We start from the raw sequence: 24,394 nt of genomic DNA, 5'->3' as shown, positions 1-24,394 counted from the left end.
TCTCGCGGATCAGATAGGTTCCTCGAGGGTTGCCCGTGGACAGCAGCTGCCTCTCTGCATCCTTACGGCCAAGTTTACCAAAGTACCAGCTGTGATGACAAGAGGAAACACATCTTCACTCAAACACAAGCACATGGAGAGGACCTTGATTCACTGCAGGGACTGACACGTTGGCGTGCTCCTGCTGCAATTTGACTTGTGGGTTCTAGTCATGCATAAGACTCATTCATTTGACTATGAGTGGACTATGGAGTGTTTCCTATTTAGGTCCTTCAACTAAGCACGCACGCACACACACACACACACACACACACACACACACACACACACACACACACACACACACACACACACACACACACACACACACACACACACACACACACACACACACACACACACACACACACACACACACACACACACACACACACACACACACACACACACACACACACACACACACACTCAAACTGCTGTCAGGGTCACAACTTCAACTTTTTCCCCCACGTGGGGCAATTTGGTTTAGTTTAGTTTAGTTTATTTGTTTATAGTATCGTGGACAGTCCCCTTTGATGAACTTTACAGTAAGAGGAGCAGCTTTAGCCTATTGGGCTCATTTCCAGCTGTAGTCCCCGGCCAGTTGTCAGTAGGCAACCTAAAATACATTAATAAAAATAAAAATAAAATACATAACATTTATAATTGCAGCAGGCCTAAGCAAAAGGGGGAAAAAGACAAACAAACATATTGCACACAGTTGAAGCAAGAACAAACAAGCAAGCACAGATGATGGCAAAGACATCAAGGCAGTTCATGCAACTACAACACACATTTGGATTTCCTCTGTGTTTTATAGATGTTGGTTTTGTGGAGAGAGAAGATAGTTTTTGTTTGTCCCTAAGTGGTTCATATTGACAGCAGAAGATGTTCTGGATATTGTTGATAAATCCACCTGACTTTTTTTGTTGGTGATCTTATAAGGCCACATAGTAGACTGCTCAGACCTTTACTGAGCACTTTCATTCTGCACACGTATTTTTTTCTGGACACTTTTAGGCAGAACAAACTTTACTCTTTGTTTTAAGGCCGATGGCTCAGAAATAACACCATTGTCCGTATGCTGTTTCATGCTGCCCAACACTTTCATAATGTGTGTGTGTGTGTGTGTGTGTGTGTGTGTGTGTGTGTGTGTGTGTGTGTGTGTGGGGGGGGGGGGGGGGGGGGGGGGTAAGTCGCATTGTGGCCACTAGAGACTGCTAGTGGGGCTTCTGCAACAAGTCAGCTAGTCCTGCTTCTATGTTTGTCTGTGCACACGCATCAAATAGCCTCAGTCTCTAAATGTGGAACTCATATTCCTTCATAGCAGGGGAAGTACAAACCTCCAATTACCATTATTTATTTACCAGCAGGAGTGTTTCTACTGCAAAAAGTAACCGGAGTCAACGATCGCCATAAAGACAAAGGCAAAAGTGAGACTTGAAAAAACCCTAACTTTCTGAAGTGTTTTCCTACGCTGAGAGAAAGGAAAACAAACAAAAGGACATGTGAACAGTGTGATGATACAGTGTGTATTTCACAGAGGTAGATGTGTGAAGGGTCAACATGCGGGAGAAAGTGAGTGTATGTGGCAGCAGTTGATGCCACTTGCGCGCACACACACGCACGCACACACACAAACATAGAAACAGACTACTTACTCCTCAGCCTGGATGGAGTCCACTGGAGCCACGTAATTACTTGGAATGTAGCCACTGCCACCACTGGTGAGCGAGCGAGCATCCCACCAGTCCCCTTCACTGAAAGAGAGAGAGAGAGAGAGATGGACATGAGCACTTGAACAGCACATTTATTCACTGTATAATACACACTGAAAGCATTAAAGAACAAGAGCTTTAGTTTGACTGGCTCCCTGATACTGTCCATGTGGAAAGCATGAAAGGTCAAGTGGGTCTGTAGTGAGTGGAGCACAGGGCAACATGTGACTGCAGACAGCACCACACAATAACACTGTAACAACACATGTTAACACTCTACAGTGATACAGTGAAGTTGTTAAAGGAAAAGTTCAATTAGGATTTGCTCTTATGCATTCACTCATTGTTTATTATAGGTCACATCGGTGTATACTTTCAACTAAAAACAGCAAAGCTAAATAGTCCACTTCAGTACTTTAACCTGAATAGTCAATCTCTCTCTACACAATGGAATAATAGTTGAGCAACATTTTGAATCAAGTCAACAAACAAACAAAAACGTTTTTACACATTTGAATTACTCCTATAAATATGTTTTGAAGTGAGGACAGCGATATCCATGTCGTGTGCGTGGAACATGTGGATTGGAAGCAGAGGAAACACAACTCGCCTGACTGTGACGCTGTTGGTTTCTAAAGTTAGCTAGCTAGCTTGCGTCTCGTTTCTTTCACCTGCACAGGCAGTAATGTTAACGCAGTCATGTGCTGAAACTGTTTATTAGCTAACAACAAGTGGGTGCAATGTTAGCGTTTAACAAGAAATATGTTGGCTGCTATGTGTAGCTCTCTCCGAAAAGGCACATAGTTGTTTTTAGCTACAACAGGAGAATACATCACTTCGGACCGAGCTGCTGAGCTAGCTAGTTTTGTGATTTGCTAGGCTACCAGCCAACTCACTACAGCTACTGTATGTAGCCTACTTACAAAACACACACATAGGCCTCAAGAGACTGATATCTACTGTAGCATCTCTCACATTAACTATTTTGATACTCGATAAGTTTAATGGCTGACTTATTTTAGTGAATTTACAATGTTTTATGGGTAGACCACTGACATGGCAGGGTTTGGCAATCCGTCCAATTTAAGAGGGAAAAAACCATCAGTAAAGTATTTCAGCGTGATATGCTATTCGGTGTATATCCCCCCCACCCCCCCTGCCAATAACTGCTCCAATTCAAAGGGGGTATGGCGCCACCTAGAGATATCTACAGTACAGCCACAATGTGCAGCTCGGTGACCAATTAATGTTTCAGTAAGTTGTTGGTAGCCCACATCAAAAGTAATCATCAAATATGACTTGTGAATAGAAGAAGCTTATTTTTTTTTGTTTACGTTTGTCCACATTTCTATGAAGGTCTGTCCTTTAATGTTTTATTTTAGCCATCTGTGGTGTGACTGTGAGTAGATGAATAAGCAGGTTTTGATGTCAGTCTCTTAGATTCAGAGCCAGCTAGGGCTTCCTTCTTTGGGCCTGTGTTCAACAATCATACAGGTAGAAAATCCATTGGAGATGATGCACACACTGTAGTAGCTCAATAAAGCACTGAGGCATCATGGGTCTTCCAAAGCTACTAATGCATTTGCCTTCCATGATCTCTGGACTGTTGAAGTCTTTAGAGGGTATAGCTCAGTTTTGGACTCACTGCCAACACATCCCATGTGTAAGAGCCAATTATAGGGGCTCAGGTAAAGAGTCCATTCTGTGGTTCCACAGTTGCTACCCGGAAAGACAAACACTTTTTGGCAACAAACGCACTGACGTCACGCCATACAACCGCTGCAGTATGGGTAAGTGTTTGTACATTGAGACCTGATTGAAAGCAATTGTCTAAGCACATTGTCAATAAACCTAACAAATGTTTTTTTTAACTGCAAACAAGACTCAGACTCTCATTCATCATAACATCAGAACGTGCGTCAAGAAGTAAATCTGTGGTAAATCTGCAGTTCCTACAATGAGTGCCTGTGCAGCTGAAGCCTGGTCCACTGTAGCGTATTCCTCTGTTGTCCAAAAGCTATTACAACACATGAACCAGCCACACCGTTTAAACTTGGTCAACAAATCATAATGACATGGACCCACAGAAAGTAAGTTTATTTAGCAAAAATAAGCACAAACTCCACTAAAGAAAAAGGCAAATGACTATGGCTATGAGAGAATAGAGAATAGAGGAGTTGGGTGCATTGAGATGAACAATGCACCCATTTGTGGGGCGACTGTGGCAAGACACTTCACCCACCTTGCCTAGTGTGAATGTCGATAGTTAGCATGTATGAATGTGTGTGTGAATGGTAACGTGGGAATGGGAACAGGTCTCCCTTGTAAAAGAGTCTCCGGTCTCAATGGGATTTACCTGTATAAATAAAGGTTAACAAAAAACAAAAAAACAGTTGGTGGTCTCTCCATGCCAGGGATGGATGCCATCAAACCATTGCAGATAAAGCACAGCGACAATGACACGCTGCATGGAAGCTCTGGTCACCTGGTTACATCTCTTCCTCATCCCTCCACACAGAGAAGGTCATTTCATCTTCTGTCATTCAATTCAATTCAATTCAATTCAGTTTATTTAAGAAGGGGAGAGTGCAAATGAATAAAACACATGATCATACATGGGTTCAAAATGCCAGAATTAGCCAAAAGGCTATTCTATCTCTCTAACGCCACACGCTTCATGTGAGTCATCATGTATATCCGCCCCACAACCGTTTCCGTTGCACTTTAACTGCATTTTGCTTTTAAATGACACGTTACACTTTTCCACTTCAGCCAAGCGTCAAACGTTCATGTGATACTTGGACAATTTCCCCCCCTGGCATTTCCATTCAGGATTTTTTTTTTACGCAAACAAAAAGCAGTGGATGGAAACACACTTAATGAGAGCAGCTGGTTGGACTCACTTAGAGCTCCCCGATCTGAGTAGTATAACGCTGGCTGGAAAATACAGCGGCCCAGCTGTTTTAATAACTGGGCTTAGGGCCAAGTGACCACAGCCAGGGTTAGAGAAGTACAGTACACATAGCTAGTAATATCCTTTAACTAAAGTATTAGTGAAAAGTAGAAGACGAGCTGAGAATGGGCCTTTTCTTTTTCATTTCATTTTCATTTATTTATTACGGCTCACGGCCATAGCACTTGGCATGGAGCACACAATTCAAATTAAATCATTACAAACAAACAATGGTGTACGGCAAGGACAAAAAAAATAAAAAATAAAAAATACATTACTTAAACAATGGCAGGACATTTCTCAGGAAGGCTCCTGTTTTAACAATAACCCCTGTTTTTTCTGACCTCAAAAGCAAAATCAATTTTATCTATGTTGTTACTATACATCCATTTATCTTTTATCACACTCCTACATCTACTCATTTGTTCCCAAGCATTTCCCTTCCTCTCTTCTTCTCTTTTTCATTTCTCCACTCTCTCCTATCACTATCTGTCTGCCTTAAGGGACAGTTATGCCTCGTTTCCACCGAGTAGAGCGGGTCGGATCAGAGCGGCTCAGAGCGGGACAGCTCACTTTTAAGAATCTCGGTGTTGTTTCCACCGCGGACCCTACCCTTACTGATGGGGCGGGGTTTAGGCTGGACTGCGATAGCCGCCGCCAGAATGTGGGTTAAACTATCGGGCTGTGGAACAACTGTGGTCAAGCCAGCGGTCTCTCGTTTTTGCTTGGTCAAACCAGCCGCTTCTTTATTTATTCCCCCCGTGTTGTTGTGAGCACAGAGACGGCTCGGTGCAAGTTGCAACTGATAGAGACAGTGAGAGAACAGCGCTGGCTGCGGCAGCTACGTGACATCGTAGCAGTGGGACACAGTGTAGCCAACTGATTCATTTAATGAAGAGGAAAAACACCACACAATAAACAGTGCCGCGCTCACAAGCCAGCGATCTCTCGTTTTTGCTTGGTCAAACCAGCCGTTTCTTTATTTATTCCCCCCCGTGTTGTTGTGAGCGTGTATTTACTAGCCTACTATCTATGGCGAAAACACACAGAGACGGCTTGGTGCAAGTTGCAACTGATAGAGACAGTGAGAGAACAGTGCTGGCTGCGGCAGCTATGTGACTAGTGGGACACAGTGTAACCAACTGATTAATTTATTGAAGAGGAAAAACACCACACAATAAACATTGCTGTGCTCACATTTTCGCCAATACACAAGACTCTCTTCACTCTTGCCGAGATGACTACTCATGGCGGAAATGATTATTTCGACCAATCAAATGACGGCTCCGCCGTTTCGGCCCGCTTTCAGGCGGCTAGTACCCCTACGGAGGAGTACTGAGATCGGGAGCGGCTCAGAGCGGTTAGGTGCGCTTAAACCGTACCCTACCCAACTTTTGGCAAATGAAAAGCCAAACTACCCGGACCGAACCGCTCCGATCCGACCCGCTCTACTCGGTGGAAACGAGGCAATAGTGTCAGAGCACTGGTGGTTCACCAGCAGAAGGACTAATGCTTTCACATGAATGCACAATCACACTGGGCTTGGTGTGTCTCTGACACATTGTGCCACCCGCTACTTGATTCCATCACAGCCCTCACTCACCACGGGGGATTTTGTGTGTGTGTGTGTGTGTGTGTGTGTGTGTGTGTGTGTGTGTGTGTGTGTGGGAGAGAGAGAGTGAGAAACAGTGTTGGAGAAAGTACTCAACCCTAGTACGTCAAGGTATATATACTCTTGGTCAAATATTAATCTTTACTAAGTGAGAGTACTTGCTTTTAAAAATGCTTTAATATTCAAAAATAAAAAGTGTACATTAATATTAATTTATGGACTCAGGGGTCCCAACAAGAGAAGGGGGATCAAATGGAGAAGTGAGTGACGCATATTTCACTCAAATGATATTGTTATCGAAGGACATCTTTATCATTGTTCATCGTATAAACTTACAATCATGACAACATTGGAAAACTTCATTCAAAATGTTTATCTTGAGAGATAAGTAAAACACTGAAATGCCTGAATGTGCTTTCTCAGGTTGGATGGAGAGTTCTTGACAGCAGAGATGTTGTTCGTTTGAGGTGAATATAGCAGTCTAAACATTTGAACCAGTAAAAGTCATTGGTCATTTCTGACATCTGTCTTTTTTCTGTCTGTGAAATGTAGGGAATTGAAAGTCCATATGTTTGCAAAAAAAAAAGCAGATACTCCAGTAAAGTACATATACTCAAAATAATTGACTTTAGTTTAGTACTCGAGTAGATTCACTTGGTTACTGTCCAACGCTGGTTGCCTGCTAACCTTTGTTCACCGAGGATCCCTCAGCCAAGAGGGACGGAGAGAGAGAGAGGGGAGGAGGCTAAGGACTGGAGCCTCAACAATCCGTCTTTTAAGAGCGTATAGTACGCAGCGAGAGGGTGTGTGTGTGTGTGCGGAATAAGACGTTGTCAGTTTGTGTGTGTTTGCGTGGAGCCGGGGGGGAGACATAAACAGACGGGGCGGGTTGGTGGTGTGCCCCAGTCTGTCCTGCTGTCTCTTTGTCTCCAGAACAACCCCCCCCCTCCACCACACCCCCCTCTAACCACAAACAGACAGAAAACAACAACAAGAGTAAACAGAGACGCTCCCCTCCTGTCTCCAAATGGATTCAAATCCTCTCTCTCCCACTGGTGACTGCTGAATGATGATAGAATAATTCAACCCAGGCATACAGCACAGGCATCCAGTGTTTACCCATAGCCCGCAGTCCAGTCAGAACAATACTACTGTCATTTACTAACAGTGCAGACTTGTATAGCATTGGGTGAAGAAAACAGGAGCTATTTCCTGATTATGTGAGCTGTAGCTGCAGAGGGTTATAAAAAGCCTGCACTGAATGCACTGCCTTGTAAACATTCAGGGCTTGGAGGCCTGCTTCCAAGGAGGATGCCACCACTAAACACAAACCCTGCTTTCCAAATCACATACTCTTTCTTTTTACTACACTACATACTACAGCTGACATTATGCAACGTATGTAGTTAGCATGCAGTATGCTACAATTGGGAGATACTTTTACTTATTCATTTCATCATAACATTGCTGGTTGTTTTCTCTCGGAGGCTCAGTTCGATATCACATAACTTCCGCTGTGCACTGGATTGTGGATCAGAATTGCAGATAGATCATCGACATGAAAAATCCCCAACAGAATGTACTAGTAGGGCATCTGGGTATTTTTAAGCATGCTAGCCTGACAAGATGCATCCTCAATATTTTTCAGTTGTACTTAATGTCTTATCCTGTCTTGTCTGTAACTTTTTATTGTACTGTTGTGTCCTAATGAGATTTACCTGTATAAATAAAAGGTTAAAATAGCAGGGGGAAGTATGGGTATTGGAACACAGCCAAAGTCAGTGGTGGGCGTGCATCACGTGAGCCTGCTCTGATCTGAGCATCTGGGCATCTGTCACTCACTCACTCACTCACTCACTCACTCACTCACTCACTCACTCACTCACTCACTCACTCACTCACTCACTCACTCACTCACTCACTCACTCACTCACTCACTCACTCACTCACTCACTCACTCACTCACTCACTCACTCACTCACTCACTCACTCACTCACTCACTCACTCACTCACTCACTCACTCACTCACTCACTCTCTCTCTCTCTTCCTGCCAGACCAGACAGGCTGGAGAAGAGGGAGATATCAATAGTGGTGCCGCCTTGCTCCAGGAGGGGTCAGTGTTGGGCGACTGGAAGAAGCCCAGTCCGTATGTGAAGCAGTGAAGTGTGGGGGCGGACTGAAGACACAGCCCCTGTCTGGACCCTGTTTACATGGAGGAGAGAGCAGGTTGTGCGCGGGGTCTCCCTGCTCTGTCCCAGGCACCAGCAGGGGCCGAGGTGTGTGCTGGAATGTGTGAGACAGGATGCTAACAGGGTGTGGTGAGGAACAAGCAAAGGGTCTGACCTGATAACACAGCCACGTGCCCTGGAGACTTTTTTCATAATTCATCACGGATGTCTTACACGACGGCACACGCAGTCACATTTTAATGTTTGAGATACTGTACGTTAGTGTGAAAAGCACTCATCTAGAGCTAAATTAACCAGCGTTGTTAGATTAATAATAGAACTACACACAGTAACACTTAGCCAAGGGGCTGGAAGGCACTTTTGCACATTTCATGAGCTTGTATTTGCCCTGGATTTCACCTCAAAAGCGACATGTAGCCCCACGCAACCAGGGTTGTATAGCCTGGATTGTCCCACTGACCTTAAACCAATAACGTGTTTTACTTTGTCATTTGGTTTAAAGTGTCCTGGAAAGAGCCATAGACTTTGGCAGACATTATGGGGCAAAAAAAGAATGCACCCCGGTTCAATATTCATCTATCACTGCGCTCTGCTGTAAACTTCTTGGAAAGGGTTTCTGTTGATTTGATTTCCCAACATGACACAGTGTCAATGCTGCTTTTGAAGCCTTCTCCACACGACCAGGAACTATGACACTCTGGTGAGAAACAGGATCCTCTGTTTTACTTGGTAATGTTATTTAAGTCGTCACATTTAATTATAATGGGAAGCATGATTAATGATGATAATAATACACATACATACACATAACACTGTGAGCTTCCTCTAAGTGGAGTAACAAATACACACAGGTAATCAGATGAAAGGTGACACAATGGAGTCCAATCTAAGCTGCCGTCCCTCTACAGCACATGCACCCAGCAGCCTCATGACAATCACATCTAAAAGAATGGAGTCAGAGCACAGAGCCAGCAGTCTGCCAGTATACTCAAAGAGCAGTGTAACCACTGCAGGAGGCCAGACACAGAGAGAGAGAGGGGTCACTACAGCAGGCTGAGGCACTATCTGCAAGCCCATATGTGTGTGTGTGTGTGCGTGTGTGGAAGGATATTTCATCACCATTAACCAGCCACATGATTATGCCTCTCCATCCACCCATATACACGCATGCACATATATGCACACACGCACACGCACGCACACACACACACACACACACACACACACACACGCACACGCACGCACACGCACACGCGCACACACACACACACACACACACACACACACACACACACACACACACACACACACAAAGAGTAGCTCAAATGTACAGTGGGCGTAACTGGGCCCTTCCTGTCCGAGCTCAGATGGAAGTCTTGAAGGAACAGCACACTCATCAGAGCTGTCCGCTCCACCCTGTGTAAACCTTAAATAAACGCTGCTGATGGTTGTATCGCGTGTGCAGACACCCTTCCTACCTCATTTGAACGGCTTTGCACCCTGTAATCAAAACTGCTGCCAACTCTGGCCAACTTAGATCGAAGGCTTCACCCCCCCCGCCGAGTAGAATTATTTAGTGGTTTGGGACCACTACTATAATATATAATATACAGCCGCGGAAAAAATTAAGAGACCTGTCTGGATTTTTCTTAAATCTTCATCTCTACATTTCTTATTGAAAATGCTCTTAATGACAATATTTTCATTGTGAATTTGGTAGAAATGTTGTCAGTAGTTTATATTATAAAAACCAAAATGTTCATTCTACTCAAACATATGCCTCTAAATAGTATAACGAGAGACACTGAACATTTGGTGTGGTCTCATAATTCTTTCCAGAGCTGTATATGGTTTGGGATAGTATAACATTTTGATCATTTTATACTTTTCACAAACTGAACTAAAGCAGCACTTATTTTTGGCTAGCTTGTTTCAGATGAATAAACCATGACATTTTTCTTTCCCATGTGCAAGCTGGCACTTTAACCTGTCTGCCTGTCTGCCTGTCTGCCTGTCTGCCTTACCCCCCTCCTAGATAGTGTTCAAACAGGGGGAGCTTCTATCCTGCAAGCCGCCTGATAAGCTAGTGCAGAGAGACTTACGTGCTGTTGATGATCTGGAAGCGTTCTCCTTTCCTGAAGGTGAGGTCGTCTTCTGTGCGCGCCTCGTAGTCGTAAAGGGCCACAAACAGAGTCACTCCTACAGGGGGGGGGAGAACAAGCACCATGTCTGTCAGCACCTCAGCAGATAAGCCAGAACACCATATTTAAAAAAGGAAAAGAAATCCTACATTTAGCATTCAATGGAATAGTTTTTTGGGGGAAAGCATATATACAGCTCTGGAAAACATGAAGAGACCACTCCAAATGGTCAGTGTCTCTCGTTTTACTATTTATATGTATATATTTGAGTAGAAGTTTTGGTTTTATAATATAAACTACTGATTTTTTTTTTTTTTTTACCAAATTACAATACATTTTTTGTCATTACGAGCATTTTCAATAAGTTATGTAGAGCTGCAGATTTAAGAAAAATCCAGACTGGTCTCTTAATTGCAAAAAGGTACTGAGAAGTGTTTTTTTTTTCACGTCCAAATTCCTCAACGATTTTAACTCCAGGCTTTTTGCACAATTTCCATGAAGCTGATATCCAAAACATCCTTCATGCTGCTGGCCTTTTTCTAGTGATAACAGACAAAACTGAAATGATTTTCACACTGCACCAGGAGAGCTGTAGTAATCTGCCAGAGGGAAAGCTAGCAAAGTCAGAAAACTACAGTAATGGGGTGATGTAATTCCTTTTGACAGAAGTAAATAGAGTAAGGCTGACTAAGGCTTTATCTGTCAGTATAGGAGTAATGCCCACTCAGTATACTGGCTCTGTTTTCTGCTACCGCAACATATATCAAATGAATTAATTCCGCTATTCAGACCATAATGTCATCTAAAAATATGTACTGACCGTGTATTTCTATAATAAAGGGTGAATTTTTCCCACTGGCTTTCAGTAAAGTCCGAGTTTTCTGACCTTTAAGCACTTCTCAACCAAAACGCAACCATACTGCTAAGGAAACTGTGTGTCCACTGATACAGTAGTTGAGGTAAAAACGTTAATCCTTAGCCTTGTTTTCAATTTGAAAGGAGTTTGGCTAATGGGTGGGTTTGCTTGCAACCTGTACAGCCTGAGCAATATGAGTGATGTCACAAATGATGAAGTCAATACGCAGAGCCGGCCCAAGCCTTCAGGGGGCCCTAAGCGAAATATGATTAGGGGGCCCCTCTCCAATGTTAGCGCTGCTGAAACTATAGATCTTTGTTAAATATCATTCACACACCCAGTGTTTTCCGCTAGTGCCTCCACTGTGCGGCTGTGTGAAAATATTAGACAGCCGAGATTCAGACCCTCTTAGGGGAGTCCGGGGGTATGCCCCCCCGGGAGATTTTTTTAACCTTTTTAAAGTGAAATGCATGAATCTGGTGCACTTTGAGAGGAAAATTAAGAGGCTAAATCTGAGAAATCTTGTGTGAACAAATAATTTGGAGACACTGGGTCAGATAAATTAGAAGCTATTGAAGAAGGACACATGGATTTTCCATAAAAATATTAATATAAAATAAAATATTATGGGTTGGGCTTGGAGCTCTTTTTCTTTTACGGGACATATTTCTCTGTAATATAGTGAATGCATTTAAATGCAGTGTGAGGAACGAAGCAGAAGAACTCTGTTATCCAGCTACTGTATCTTTTTTTCCACAGACAAGGCTGACATAGGCTATAGACTATACACAGTGCATGGGCAACTGAGGGCAGCCCCATTTCCAATTGTTTTTAAATAAACTCAATACACACTGTGCATGGATATGAACGTGACATGATCAGATAATTTCGGATTTCCTCCGAGATGAACTAATTAAATTTTTAGGCTATTAATTATCTAGACCAAAACATTTTATTCCTTTTTTTGTATGATAACTGACATTTGCATAGTATGATGTTAATATCAAACACACAAACTAAAAAAAAAAAAAAAAAAAAATGGGGCCGGCTCTGTCAATACGACCCAAAATTACCCTCTGATTGGCACTGAATCTTACAGTTGGTATCATGGGGTGTGTGCTTATCACAGGTGGAGGTAGTGCCAAGTTGAGTTGGTGATGAAGGGGTGTGGCTTATTCCATGATGACATCATAAGAGGAGAAGCCACACCCCCCTCATCTGACTGGGGTTTCTGAACACATGTTTTCAGATAGGTGGAGGTGCAGATAAAGAAAGATGGTTGACTGTTCTCATACTTCGGGAGTCTCTAGTCACACTGGGGAATCAAATTAATGTTGACAAAAAAACTGCGATTTCATCCATCGCACTCCATCTATCTTCAGTTACTTTGATTTTTCCTGTTTTGATAACAGAGGATATGAGCATCGAGACTACAGTAAACTGTGGATGTTTTAGCAGCGTCTAGGGCTGTTTCATGACCGTGAGTGAGTTTGACAGATGGAAGTTGAATGGCCACATCTTCAAAGTCCACTCACACTCTCTCTTGATGGCCTTGAGTCAAGTCATTTCACTTCAGATACTCTCTTCAGGCTGATAGGACTGTAGATGGAAGAGGACTCCATACTTTTCATGTTCTAACAAGCAGAGTTGAAGGGAGAGCAGAAACAAAAGTGTCTGATGGAAACACTTTGGGTTTTTTCTAACCATCACCACATAACAAGGCCCTGAATGCATCACCAGCTTTGGTTTGCACTGTTGAAATGTTCCACTGGGTGAACAGAGGTGGGGTGCTGCTAGGTAGAAACGTATTGATTCATCTCAGAGTTCTATTTACCGCTATCCTTCTTAATCAGTTTACATGAGTTCCTGAGACTAGCTGTGAATTTCCATTTGTGGAAACTGCATAAGCAGAAGATCAAATGATAATCAATAAGATGTCTCCGTGTGTGTGTGTGTGTGTGTGTGTGTGTGTGTGTGTGTGTGTATGTGTTTGAGAGGTTGATTGCGGATGTTAGGCAACCAAGCTAGGAGGCAGTATTATAACAGGTTTGAGAGGGAGGGGGCAGCTTACGTCCACAATTTCCCCAACAGGAGAAAATAAAAAAAAGCCTAAAGCCCTTTCTGCTCCTCTGCCACTGTGTGGATTTGGATTATCCAGCGTGGAAAATAATCCACACTTTGAGAGTTAGAGAGAGAGAGAGAGAGAGAGAGAGAGAGAGAGAGACACACACACAGAGACAGAGAGAGAGAGAGAGAGACACACACAGAGACAGAGAGAGAGAGAGAGAGAGAGAGAGAGAGAGGACTCCTGCTAAATTGAGTGGAAATGCTGAGTTCCTCTCTGCAGACACAGCCCGGGCTCAGTCAAACATAAAGGAAATCCGGAGCAGGAATATTCCCTAGCCAAACAATGAAGCGGCCGCACAAAGGCCTGCGCTAATGCCAGCCGGACGTTTCCTGACAGGCCCGGGCCTGGGGGTCGACGATGGGGCTGGGGCAAGGGGCAGTGAGGTCAGGACCACTGTCAGGGTTTTGGTTGAGGGTTAAACAATTGTGTAGTGGATGCCAACAAAGTGTATGTGTTAGGAAGTGTTACTATACCTCCATTATTACATGTTAAATCATGATGCTTTTTTTCCCTCGCCTCTCCCTCTCTTGCTCTTAGTAGGAAAGTGCAAACATGAATCCAACATAGACTGTGTGTGGTTTTTAACACACTGCCGATCGCGACCTAAAGATGCCTAACTAACTTTTGAACATGGTTGGTGTGGTCCTTTTACCTGTGCCACCGCGGGTCCTCAGGGTGCCAGTGTGCGATGACGTGCTGACCCCTCCGAACACGGTCATCCCCTGGCCGACGGGGCCGTGGAAGTTGTTGTAGTTGGGGATGGCGGTGACCCCGAAGTTGGGGGGGTAGTGCTGCGGCGTGGGGTCGGCCCCATAGCGGTACGCCGCGGCCTGGGAGATGCTGGCGTCTCGCTCTGCGGTCGTCAGTTTGGTTGCTTCCTTATCCTTGCATTGCACACAGCCCATTATCTATAATCTGTGGACACATAAGAGGGAAGAGAAAGACATGGGGGGTTGAGAGTGAGCACCATTTGGACCTGAGCTTCTGCCCGTGTGACAGTGGAGGACTACAGCAACAGCGGGAAGTAAAATGTGATACTGGGATGGATAAATAGAAACAAACAGGCTAAAAGAGGCTTAAACTAAAGGTCACATATTCATGCTCATTCTCAGGATCAAAGGCTTTCACTTCACACTGCTTTCTCCACCATTGGCATCCCCTGCTCTGATTAGCACTCTGGTCTTTTCTATATAGCCTGACATGCTTGGTCTTTAGATGCCTCACACAAACAGTTTGTCTCATTCTTGGTGAGGAGTACCAGCTTCTATCAGGCTGAAGTCAGTGAGGCTGGCTTTAGAAGAGGGGGGGGGGGGGGTACATGGAGGCATTACCCCATTGGTCTGAGAGGAGAGCAGTGGGAGGACAGTGTCACAGCGACTGGACCTATTGGTTTTATTATGAAGCTCAACCATCAAAGTCAGCCACAGCTGTAAGATGCCAGAATCTTCACCCGTCTTCCATATGTTGGATGCCATCAAAGCATTTACCACTATTATTTACACCAGCAGTCCACCAATAAATCACCTCCCATGACGACAGAGTGGTGAAAGTATGCAGTTAGATCCATCACATGAACCGTCAGACAGCATTTCAATGGCTGTCTGGCCGAAAAACGAAAAAGCTTCAAATCATCGCTTGAAAAGAAAGATGATTGACACTGATGTTTATATGAAGCAGAAGAGGAATCAAAAATGAATCATGAGAGCTCAGAAAGATGAAAGTACAAGTTAATGATAATTAGCCCCTTGCTGTTCATTGTTGACTTGATTTGGGAAAAGGAAACTTTATGATTGGACCTAAAACGGATTAAATGTTCAGCATGAAAAGTCAGAACCATAATTTGAATCAAACGAGAGATGATTTAAGACAGCTCATTGTTATTCATCACGACTCTGTTCTCCGTCTAAATGTATTTAGTACATCTCAGAGAGATTTTGATTTTGATAATTCATCCCATGAACTCACATTTAGGCATAACACCACACAAGTAAATGGACTGCACTTATATAGCGCTTTTTCCCCTGATTTTTCACAGACCCAAAGCGCTTTACATTGTTTTGTACACATTCACCTAATCACACACACACACATTCATACACCAATAGCAGCTGCTACCACGCAGGGTGCAGGCTAACTATCTGGAGCAATTTAGTGTTCAGTGTCTTGCCGAAGGACACTTGGACATGTGGCGGGGAGACGGGGGATCCAACCACCGACCCTGCACTCCAGTGGACGACCGCCCTACACACTTCACCACAGCCGCCCAGGAAAGTTTGGAAAAGTTTTAAAGCTTGGATGCTCACCACAGTTTTGACCAGGAATAAAGCTTAATCCTAATTCATTCATAGATGAGTGGCTCGGTGGAGCTGTACCTGCATGAGCAAGGTTGAGACACCTGTCAATCAGGCCAACACACACCCCTAATATCAATCATGGTAGTAAAACACGCATTCCCACATTAGAAGTGGAGTGCTGCAGTAAAGGAGTGAATGTTTCTGCCTGGTGCTTAGTATGGACTTTAAGTAGATACAGCTCCACAGTCTGCGAAACATCTTGAAATAGGGTCTCAATAGTTTCATCATGAAGAAGCTATAGGATGGGTTTTGTCCTTTAAAATGAAAGGCTGACATTTATAACAATGACATGAGCCACACCATAGCAGTGCCACAAGATTAGATTACTATTGGATAATACACAGGAGGAGTTTTATGACGTTTGATTGTCGCTCTCTGCAAAACAAAGATGGAAAAGACTGTGTGTGCTCGCTTGAACTACGCAAACACAACGGGCCGTAAATCCAGTGCTCTCTCCTGGGAAAGACAGAGTGTCTGTCTGGCCTTCAGCTCCAGTCCCTCCTCAAATGTCTCACTTGAGAATATATACAGTAGTACTTCTCTCTCTCTCTCTCTCTCTATCTCTCTCTCAAATATGAATGCAGGGGTATGGGGCTTCCCACTTCTTAGCAGCATGCCCTAATACGAGCTAGCTGATCATGCACCTCACTCACACTCCTCTACCGATTTAATTGTGTCACCTACAACACAATAGCCACTCTGGTCTGGACTGGAGTTAATAACACGAGATCCAATCTAATCATGGCAAGCTGCAGCAGAGATGAGATAGACAGAGAGGGGAAAGCCAACAGTCAGTCACACAATGACGCCATATGTGTCCAGCTGGATAAATGTCACAGTGAAATGGGATGTGGATATTATTCATGCTCCCTTAGAGGATGAAGAGGGGAGCAGTCTATAAGTGCCACCATGAAGACAAATAAAAAAGATCTATGGGACAAAATGAGAGAAATCCCACTGAGCACATCCATGCTACCCAAAATGAACCTTTCTCTGTATTTTAAGACTGTACATGACTTTCCCTTTACGTGCCTGCCTTGCCTGGGGACACATTTAACATCAAGTTGGTTCACATGCACAACATTGCGGAGTGTCTAATCCTGGATCTTAGTTACAGAAGTATTACTATTCATCTAGCTGTGTGTAGGCTACATCATTTGACAGTAAGGCTTTCTGACTGTGTGAGTCTGTCCTCACAGAGTTACCTCAGTGGCTGTGCTGAGGATAAACCCAGTTCAGTTTACTGATATCACATCTCTGCTGGATTAACCAGTCTGCTACGTTTTCATACACATCAATCCAGGACAAAAAGTGACCTAGCCGTTTATCGTTAGCACGCACAGCAGACCCTCATTCCATTTAGAGATGGAACGGTTAACCAAATAATTGATCAGTCCATGGACAGAGAATTAATATGCCACTATTTTGCATATTTGGTTTATTTTCTAAGTTATATATTCAAAGCAAATAATGGCAAATAATCCTTGGTTCCATTTATATTAAGTATAGCTGTAATGATGAATAACAATAAGTTATCTGAAGATAAATCAATAGTGACAATAATCATAGCAGGTAGCCTCATTAACAATGCTTATCATAATGTTTTCTTCTTACACTACGTAGGAAAGTATCCTGCTTTCTAACAGAGTGGTCTGGGTGGCATATACTGTATATTGGCTTGTGAAGAATACTTTATGAAGCCTGTATCTCACTGGGCTGCGACTGTTTGCGACAAGTTGGAGACTGCATTCGCGAGGGAGTCTCTAAACTGTCTTGAAACGTTCGCGGAGGTCTCAATTTCCTCGCATGAGTCGCAGAGCCTCGCAGTCCTGTCGCTTGAATTTTGAACATGTTCAAAAAATGTGTGCGACAAATCTACTCTCAAAATAGTCTCATAGTGGTCGCAGGTGTGTCGCACGCGTCGCAAACCCTTCTCAATTTAGTCTCCGCGAGTCAGAAAGTGCGAGAAGTGTGAGACAACTTTGCGAGGGTTTGGCGAAATATGAAAATAAATTGCGACTGATTTGAGACAATGTCCTGACCAAAATTTGCTCACGGCAAATTTTGGTCAGGACATTCGCAAACTTGGCTTGAGGGATCAACTCGGTGAGACTGCAAGTGAAAATTGTCGCTAATTCGCATATCTTCTCGCAATTTTGTGTCTCCAACTTGTCGTACACTGTCACAGCCCAGTGAGATAGGGGCTTTACTGTGGCAGGGTTGTAGTGAGTCTTTTTACCTTGAAGTCTAGTTGACATTAAACGCAGCTTCTTAGTATATGAAGATAACAGCCTTCCCAAAAAGTATCAGTGTCTACTAGCCATGTTCAGGCCTGGCTCTTTTGTTTGAGCCAGTCAGAGTGAGAGCCTCTCCTCTTGCCAATTAGCACAGCAGCCCTCATCCACACACTGACACAGAGTTGACCACTCTCTTTCAGGATAATTACACACTGGTCCCTCAGATGGCATGCGGTGCAGACAGAGCCCCCCCCCCACCCCCCCCAACGCCTGTCAGCACAATCACAGGCTGTCACAGGAAGTGGGCGTGTAGGAAGGAGAGACATCTTAACCTAGTATGTATGTGTGTGTGTGTGTGTGTGGGTTCAAAAACAAATCAAACCAGATAACAGGTCTAGTGCCAAGGATGAGCCTTTCAAACTGAATGTCTTTGTGTAGCCTTTTCATGTTCATCTGTCTTTCTTTTTAAATGCTAGTATCTTCCAAGTGTTCGCTCTACATTTCCTTGACACGGCTCACTAATGGGCACTTTTCAACTCCATGGTACCAGCTCTTAATCTTCTACTCTACTACTCACCCTTGTCACATGTGTCACTGCCTTGAATTAAAAGGAGAGTAGAAAAAAACTGTTTGTGCTGCCATTCTATTATGAAAAAATAAAAAATTAGATTAAAAGCCAGCTGGTAAATGAGCAGCGGTGAAGCATTTAGAAGCAACACACTGCTTTGAAAGGAACACAACCTAAGTGCTGACAGCTGCGCTGTTCAGATACAAAGGGGGACGAGGGGCAGGGCTCCAGAGTGCGCCTAATTTGGGCGCACGTGCGCCCAAAAATCTGGTGAGTGCGCCCAGATATTTTCACTGGTCGCACCAGTGCACCTGAAATTTTTCACGTCATATTATGTAATATTGGGTGCTGTGCTGGACGATTCTTCTAATCACGATGTGAGCTAGAGCAATTCCTCACAAATGGCTGCGATTGCGATTTAATGTAGGATAAATGTGCGCGCGTGTCTAAACGTTCCAACCGCTCCTCTCGTCTTTTTGGTAGCGTACTCGGCTCCTCTGACAGTGAGTGTGTGTGTGTAGCTGCGCGAGCACCTACGCGGCGTGCAAGACAGGTGCAGACAGCAGAGTAAACAAACAAACATGGACACCGACGCGCATCAGCATCCACGCTGAACTGTGACGGAAATCAAAGCCAACGTCTGCTATATGGGGATTTTTAGGACTCAGTAAGGTGACGTTGAACACATTGAACTGCTGTCTACTGTCTGCTGTAAACTTGGAAAGTAATAGTCGCTATATGTCGCGTGGCAACCAGTGGCAACTCACCCAGTCTATCAATTCAGTGCAAGTCGAATGCATGAGAGTGAAGGGCCACGCAAGTTTCAGTAAGTTGATAGAGACTATTGTCTTGAGGAATGCCTTTATTTTCATGGTGAAATTATGATTATTTTTTAATTAAGTGTTTTGTTATTTTGAAAACAGTGTAGGTAAGGGGTGTGCACGAGTACACGTGTACTCGTTTGGTAAATCATAAACGTTTACGAAAAAAATCAATAAATGAAAACCGTTTTTTTTTTTTTTTTTTTTTTACTTTGGGAAATGATTATAGGCTATCTCCAGGAGTGGAGGGTGATGTGATTTACTGTACTAAAGCAGATAACACAACACATTATTGTGTTTGGTTACAATATTTATTAATTTAAATATTTAACTGCACGCTCCACCTTCAGTTTCACTTTTGTTTTCATCTCCGTCTCAAACAGCTGGTCGGCTCGCGAGCCCAACGGCCCCGACAGCGGGAGTCAGTCTAATGACAGATGATCACTAGGCAGTTATGATCACTTAAGTCAAAAAGCTAAATCATAAAATGACTGCCTCTCTCTGTCTGTCTGTCTGTCTGTCTGTCTGTCTGCTTGTCTTTCTCACTGCACACTGTCACTCCAACAGCCTCTGCAAAAAAAGTGACGTTGACCCCCCCCCCCCCCCATATTATGGTTAAATGTGTACACAAAAAAATTGCAGACTGTAACCATTTAGACATTTATGTAAACATTCACACCCCTAGCGTAGGCTGCTAGCCTAGTACAAGCTTTATTTTCTATATATTTTCAATGATTCTTAATATGTTTGTTTTAAATTGAGATCAAGTTTCAAAACTATCAATAATCGCAAATTTTCCTTGAAAACCAAGAATCATAATACCATTTATTTATTATATTGCATCGCAAATCGCAATATTAGCCACTATAATCGCAATCGCACAATTTCTCCAAAACGTGCAGCACTAATTTGGTGCACCCAAAATATATGCTGGTGCACCTAGATGAAAAAGTTAGGCGCACCGGTGCACCCAATGAAAAAGTTAGTCTGGAGCCCTGACGAGGGGCTATGCTATATCGCCATCCTCTTCCTTTTTATTCACTTTTTCTCTCGGTGACAGAGCTGCGAGAAGAAAACAACGTCATTTTCTTCTCAAAGCTCTTTTTTTTTACGATATTTTTTTGGGCATTTTTATGCTTTATTGAAAGTGTAGAGACAGAGTTGAAATGGGGCAGAGAGGGGAGTAACATGCAGAGAACGACCGCGGGCTGGAATCGAACCCGGGTCCGCTGCTGGCCGAGGCCTATGGGGGGGGGACGCCCTACCAACTGAGCTAAGGGCGCTTCCTCAGCTCTTGTTCAGCTGTTCTCGCAGCTTGTTCTGGGCCGAACTTTCTTCTCGCGGCTTGTCCGAGACCTATTGTGTGATTGGTCAGTCTGAAGTCGGTAACAGCGCGTGATGACGTGTGCCGCGGTGAGGAGTTCGGCACTTTGAGTTCTTGTGAAATGTCCAGACCAGAAAGAACTTCTCGCAGCTCTGTCGGCGAGAAGTTTGTTCTGTCTTTCTCGCGAAGTATGTAGCAGGCTTATGGCAGCCAACAGCAGCAGCTAGCAGTGCCACGCTCAATGCAACAGTGCACAGCATCTCTGATGGCGCTCTGACCCCCTCCGAAGTGTGGTAACTTGAGAGGGGATATGCGAAAAGACGAATTTCAATGTGCCTCGTGTACAACTGACAAATAAAGATAACTTAACTTAACTTAACTACTCACACCACACACTCTGCCCTGCATTGTGTCTCTTTACATAACCCATGACTCTATGGGCTTTAGCCAGGGTAAAACAAATGTATTGACGGCTGTGAGTTGGAAGGGAGAGCGCTTACGGTGCTTTCCTGTGTCTTCCTCAATATTCAGTAACTGCTGAACATTGAGCTGTATGTTAGTGCTTCTGATGGATTATTCATAACGATCATAAGTGATGGCAGTGATTAAAACACTTGTAAAACACACTTCTCCATGTCTCAGTGGAATATCAGCACCACTGCAATATTTAAAGCAGTGTGGAGGGAGGCCCTGCTGCCAACCAGAGTGACATCACATCACTTCCACATCCAGCAGTCAGTAATGATGATGAGTGGATCTGGTGCTACTGAAAGCCCCAGGATGAGAACTCTTATCCTGTTCTGTTATTCCAGTGTTCTCTGCTGAAAAAAACTCTTAAATGGGATAGTTACTGTCAGAGCTTTGATATGACCTTTTAACACTGCTGGCCCAAATGAAGGACATGACAACGTAATGCTATCACACACTAGCCACATTATGATCACTTTATTTGTCTCAAAGTCTAAGTCCTCTAAACATCCCACACATGTCATTATTGTTCAAGATTCAAGAAGGCTATGGATTGCTCATTAATGGCACAAAAGTTGTACGAGAACATTTTCAAGTTGGTTCAGGTTCAAGTGTACCGAAGTCCCATTTTGTGCTGGCTTATTTTACATCAGCAGTTTCATTTGTGCTTTAAAAATGACTGGACCATTCAGAAGAAGGCTTGGCAAACCAGCTGACTGCAAACACCCAATCATATTCATGATGGTTTACAACATGGCCCATTACATCCTGATACTTCTTCACCAATAATCCAACAACTCCACATTGTGTAATGCAATCACTATGTTGGGATCAATAAGAACTATCAAGGTTACTGTATTCATGTTAAATGCAATCTGCAATCAGCTGTGACAGTTGTAAGCAGTCCCAGTGAGGGCCAGGCTCATCACTGACTGCTCTCTTTGAACTGAAGGCTCTCTCATCTCTTTATTTCACTCTGCCGTCCCTCCTTTTCACTGATTAATTATTCCCTCCTTCTCAGATAAAGCCACGACCTGCTTGCTGTAGGGGCTTTTCTGGCTGTTAACTCCCCCCCCCCCCCCTCTAAAACCCTCACTCCCTTTACCCCACAGGGCCTCAGGAAAACAGACTAGTCACTACCGAAACTGAGATGGTTTCGCTTAAATTCACTGTAGCAAGGGATTCGAAAATGCATTCATTTTCATATAGGAAACCATGACTCATTCTCCTTATGTTGGTCCACACACAGCGTTGAGTTTCCTCTAATAATAATAATAATAATAAATTTTATTTATAATGCACTTTATATTCAAGAATCTCAAAGTGCTTAAAAAGGGGGGAACCTCAAAGAAAGTTTAGCCAAATGCTCTTTTAAAGAGATGAGTTTTGAGGTTCCGTTTAAAAAGAGCTGTAGTCTGTGGGGCCCTCAGTTGGTCAGGGAGAGCGTTCCATAGTCTAGGGGCTGCAGCAGAAAAGGCCCGATCACCCATGGTGCACAGCTTTGTATGTCGGGTTTGGAGGGTGTGAGTGGATCCTGAACGGAGTGTACGTGAGGTTGTCGGGGGGGTGAGGAGTTCCTGAAGGTAAAGGGGGGCATGTCCGTGAAGGCACTGGTGGGTGAGGAGGGAGACCTTGTACTCAATTCTGAGTGAGACAGGGAGCCAGTGCAGTGATTTCAGGATGGGGGTGATGTGGTCGTGCTTGCGCACCCTCATCAGGATCCTGGCAGCACTGTTCTGAATGTACTGGAGCCTCTGGATGCTCTTGCCAGGGATCCCGATGAGGAGTGCATTGCAGTAGTCCAACCTTGAGGAAACAAAGGCATGGACGAGCTTTTCTGCATCTGCCAGGGTGAGTGTTTGGCGATGTTCTTGAGGTGGTAGAATGCTGTCTTACAGAGGTGTTTGATGTGATTCATAACATACAATCAATCAAGCTCCTCAGGGGGAAATCCACTGACAGAGCAGGACATGAGCATCCATGGTTAGTCTGATCTATAATGAGTTAATGCTAAGTAAGGCCATTCATAGAACACAAATTCATTAGGTTCTCCCAATCATGACAACATTACACGAGCGTGATTAAAAGGGCTAAATGGGATGAAAAGTGGTTCACACAAGCTAAAATAAGGTGCTGTGTCCACCTGTGCTCCATGTCTGAAGAAAAGAGTGGAGGACAGAGGATGGTGCTTGGTGGGGTGGGGGTGGGGGTGGGGGTCTGCCTGAGGCACGTGACACTGCATGAATCTTTCATGGGACCGGTTGGTTGTTCAGAGCTGGAGGTATGTTAGGGCGTTAGGGAGCGTTCGTCCAGGGACAAGCTTCATCTATATTTGATGGGGGGGAGGGGGGGCAGGGGGGACACTCTTGTATTAAACATCCTCACAGTAGGCTTTCCTTTCTCTATCCCTTTGGTCGTTGGAGGACCATGTCTGACTGAATGAATACTCCTCTGAAACTCAGGAGACCAGACACTGCATTGGGTTGAGCGCGGAGAGGCGGACGCTAATTTGTTAGACCCAGATTGGGACATGCATGCGGATGTATATCCTTGACATGGACACGTTTAAGATACTACTACAAGAGATGCACTGATCCATCAGTCGGATACACAGTCTGATATCTGATAAGTCAAATACGGCCGCATCCGCACCTGATCCCAATACTGGGGATGTGTCTAATTAACGCGTCGTTTAGTGGTGAGAAAAAAACACGTAGTGCTGTTTTAAGGTTTGTCCGTTCTGTGCTACTGTAGAAACTCCTAAAGGCTCGTTTTAAATAAAATAAAATAAACCATAACTTTTTCCAGCGATCATACACAAATTGAAACATACTTTATGAACATTGCATTCAATTTCTACCAAGTCTGTTCTGAGAAAACACCAAATCCCTTTACACACTGCACCTTCAATTAAAGTGTCACACAGCTACTACTACTGCCTGCTTTACTCTGCTCAGCTAGTACAAACACACCATGAAATAATC

General features: G+C 43.9%; 1 protein-coding gene across 5 annotated transcripts in view; it reads right to left on the bottom strand.

Annotated features, from left to right (window-relative positions):
- Positions 1 to 24,394, bottom strand: part of fynb (FYN proto-oncogene, Src family tyrosine kinase b) — a 74,615-nt gene that overhangs the window by 17,632 nt on the left and 32,589 nt on the right. For all 5 annotated transcript variants that reach the window (XR_013845366.1, XM_080048114.1, XM_080048111.1 and 2 more), the window contains 4 exons: positions 14,291 to 14,553; positions 10,616 to 10,712; positions 1,701 to 1,799; positions 1 to 89 (listed from right to left, as the gene is read on the bottom strand). The exon at positions 1 to 89 is cut by the window's left edge and continues 15 nt beyond it. Coding sequence is in view for 4 of the 5 variants with exons in the window: in XM_080048114.1 (XP_079904240.1) it covers positions 1 to 89; positions 1,701 to 1,799; positions 10,616 to 10,712; positions 14,291 to 14,543 (538 nt within the window). In the remaining variant the exon portion in view is untranslated. The remainder of the gene's footprint in view (positions 90 to 1,700; positions 1,800 to 10,615; positions 10,713 to 14,290; positions 14,554 to 24,394) is intronic.

Source organism: Ammodytes marinus (assembly GCF_949987685.1).
Source record: "Ammodytes marinus genome assembly, chromosome: 19".
Taxonomy (NCBI): Eukaryota; Metazoa; Chordata; class Actinopteri; order Uranoscopiformes; family Ammodytidae; genus Ammodytes; species Ammodytes marinus.
This window is presented reverse-complemented; position numbering and strand designations above follow the sequence as displayed.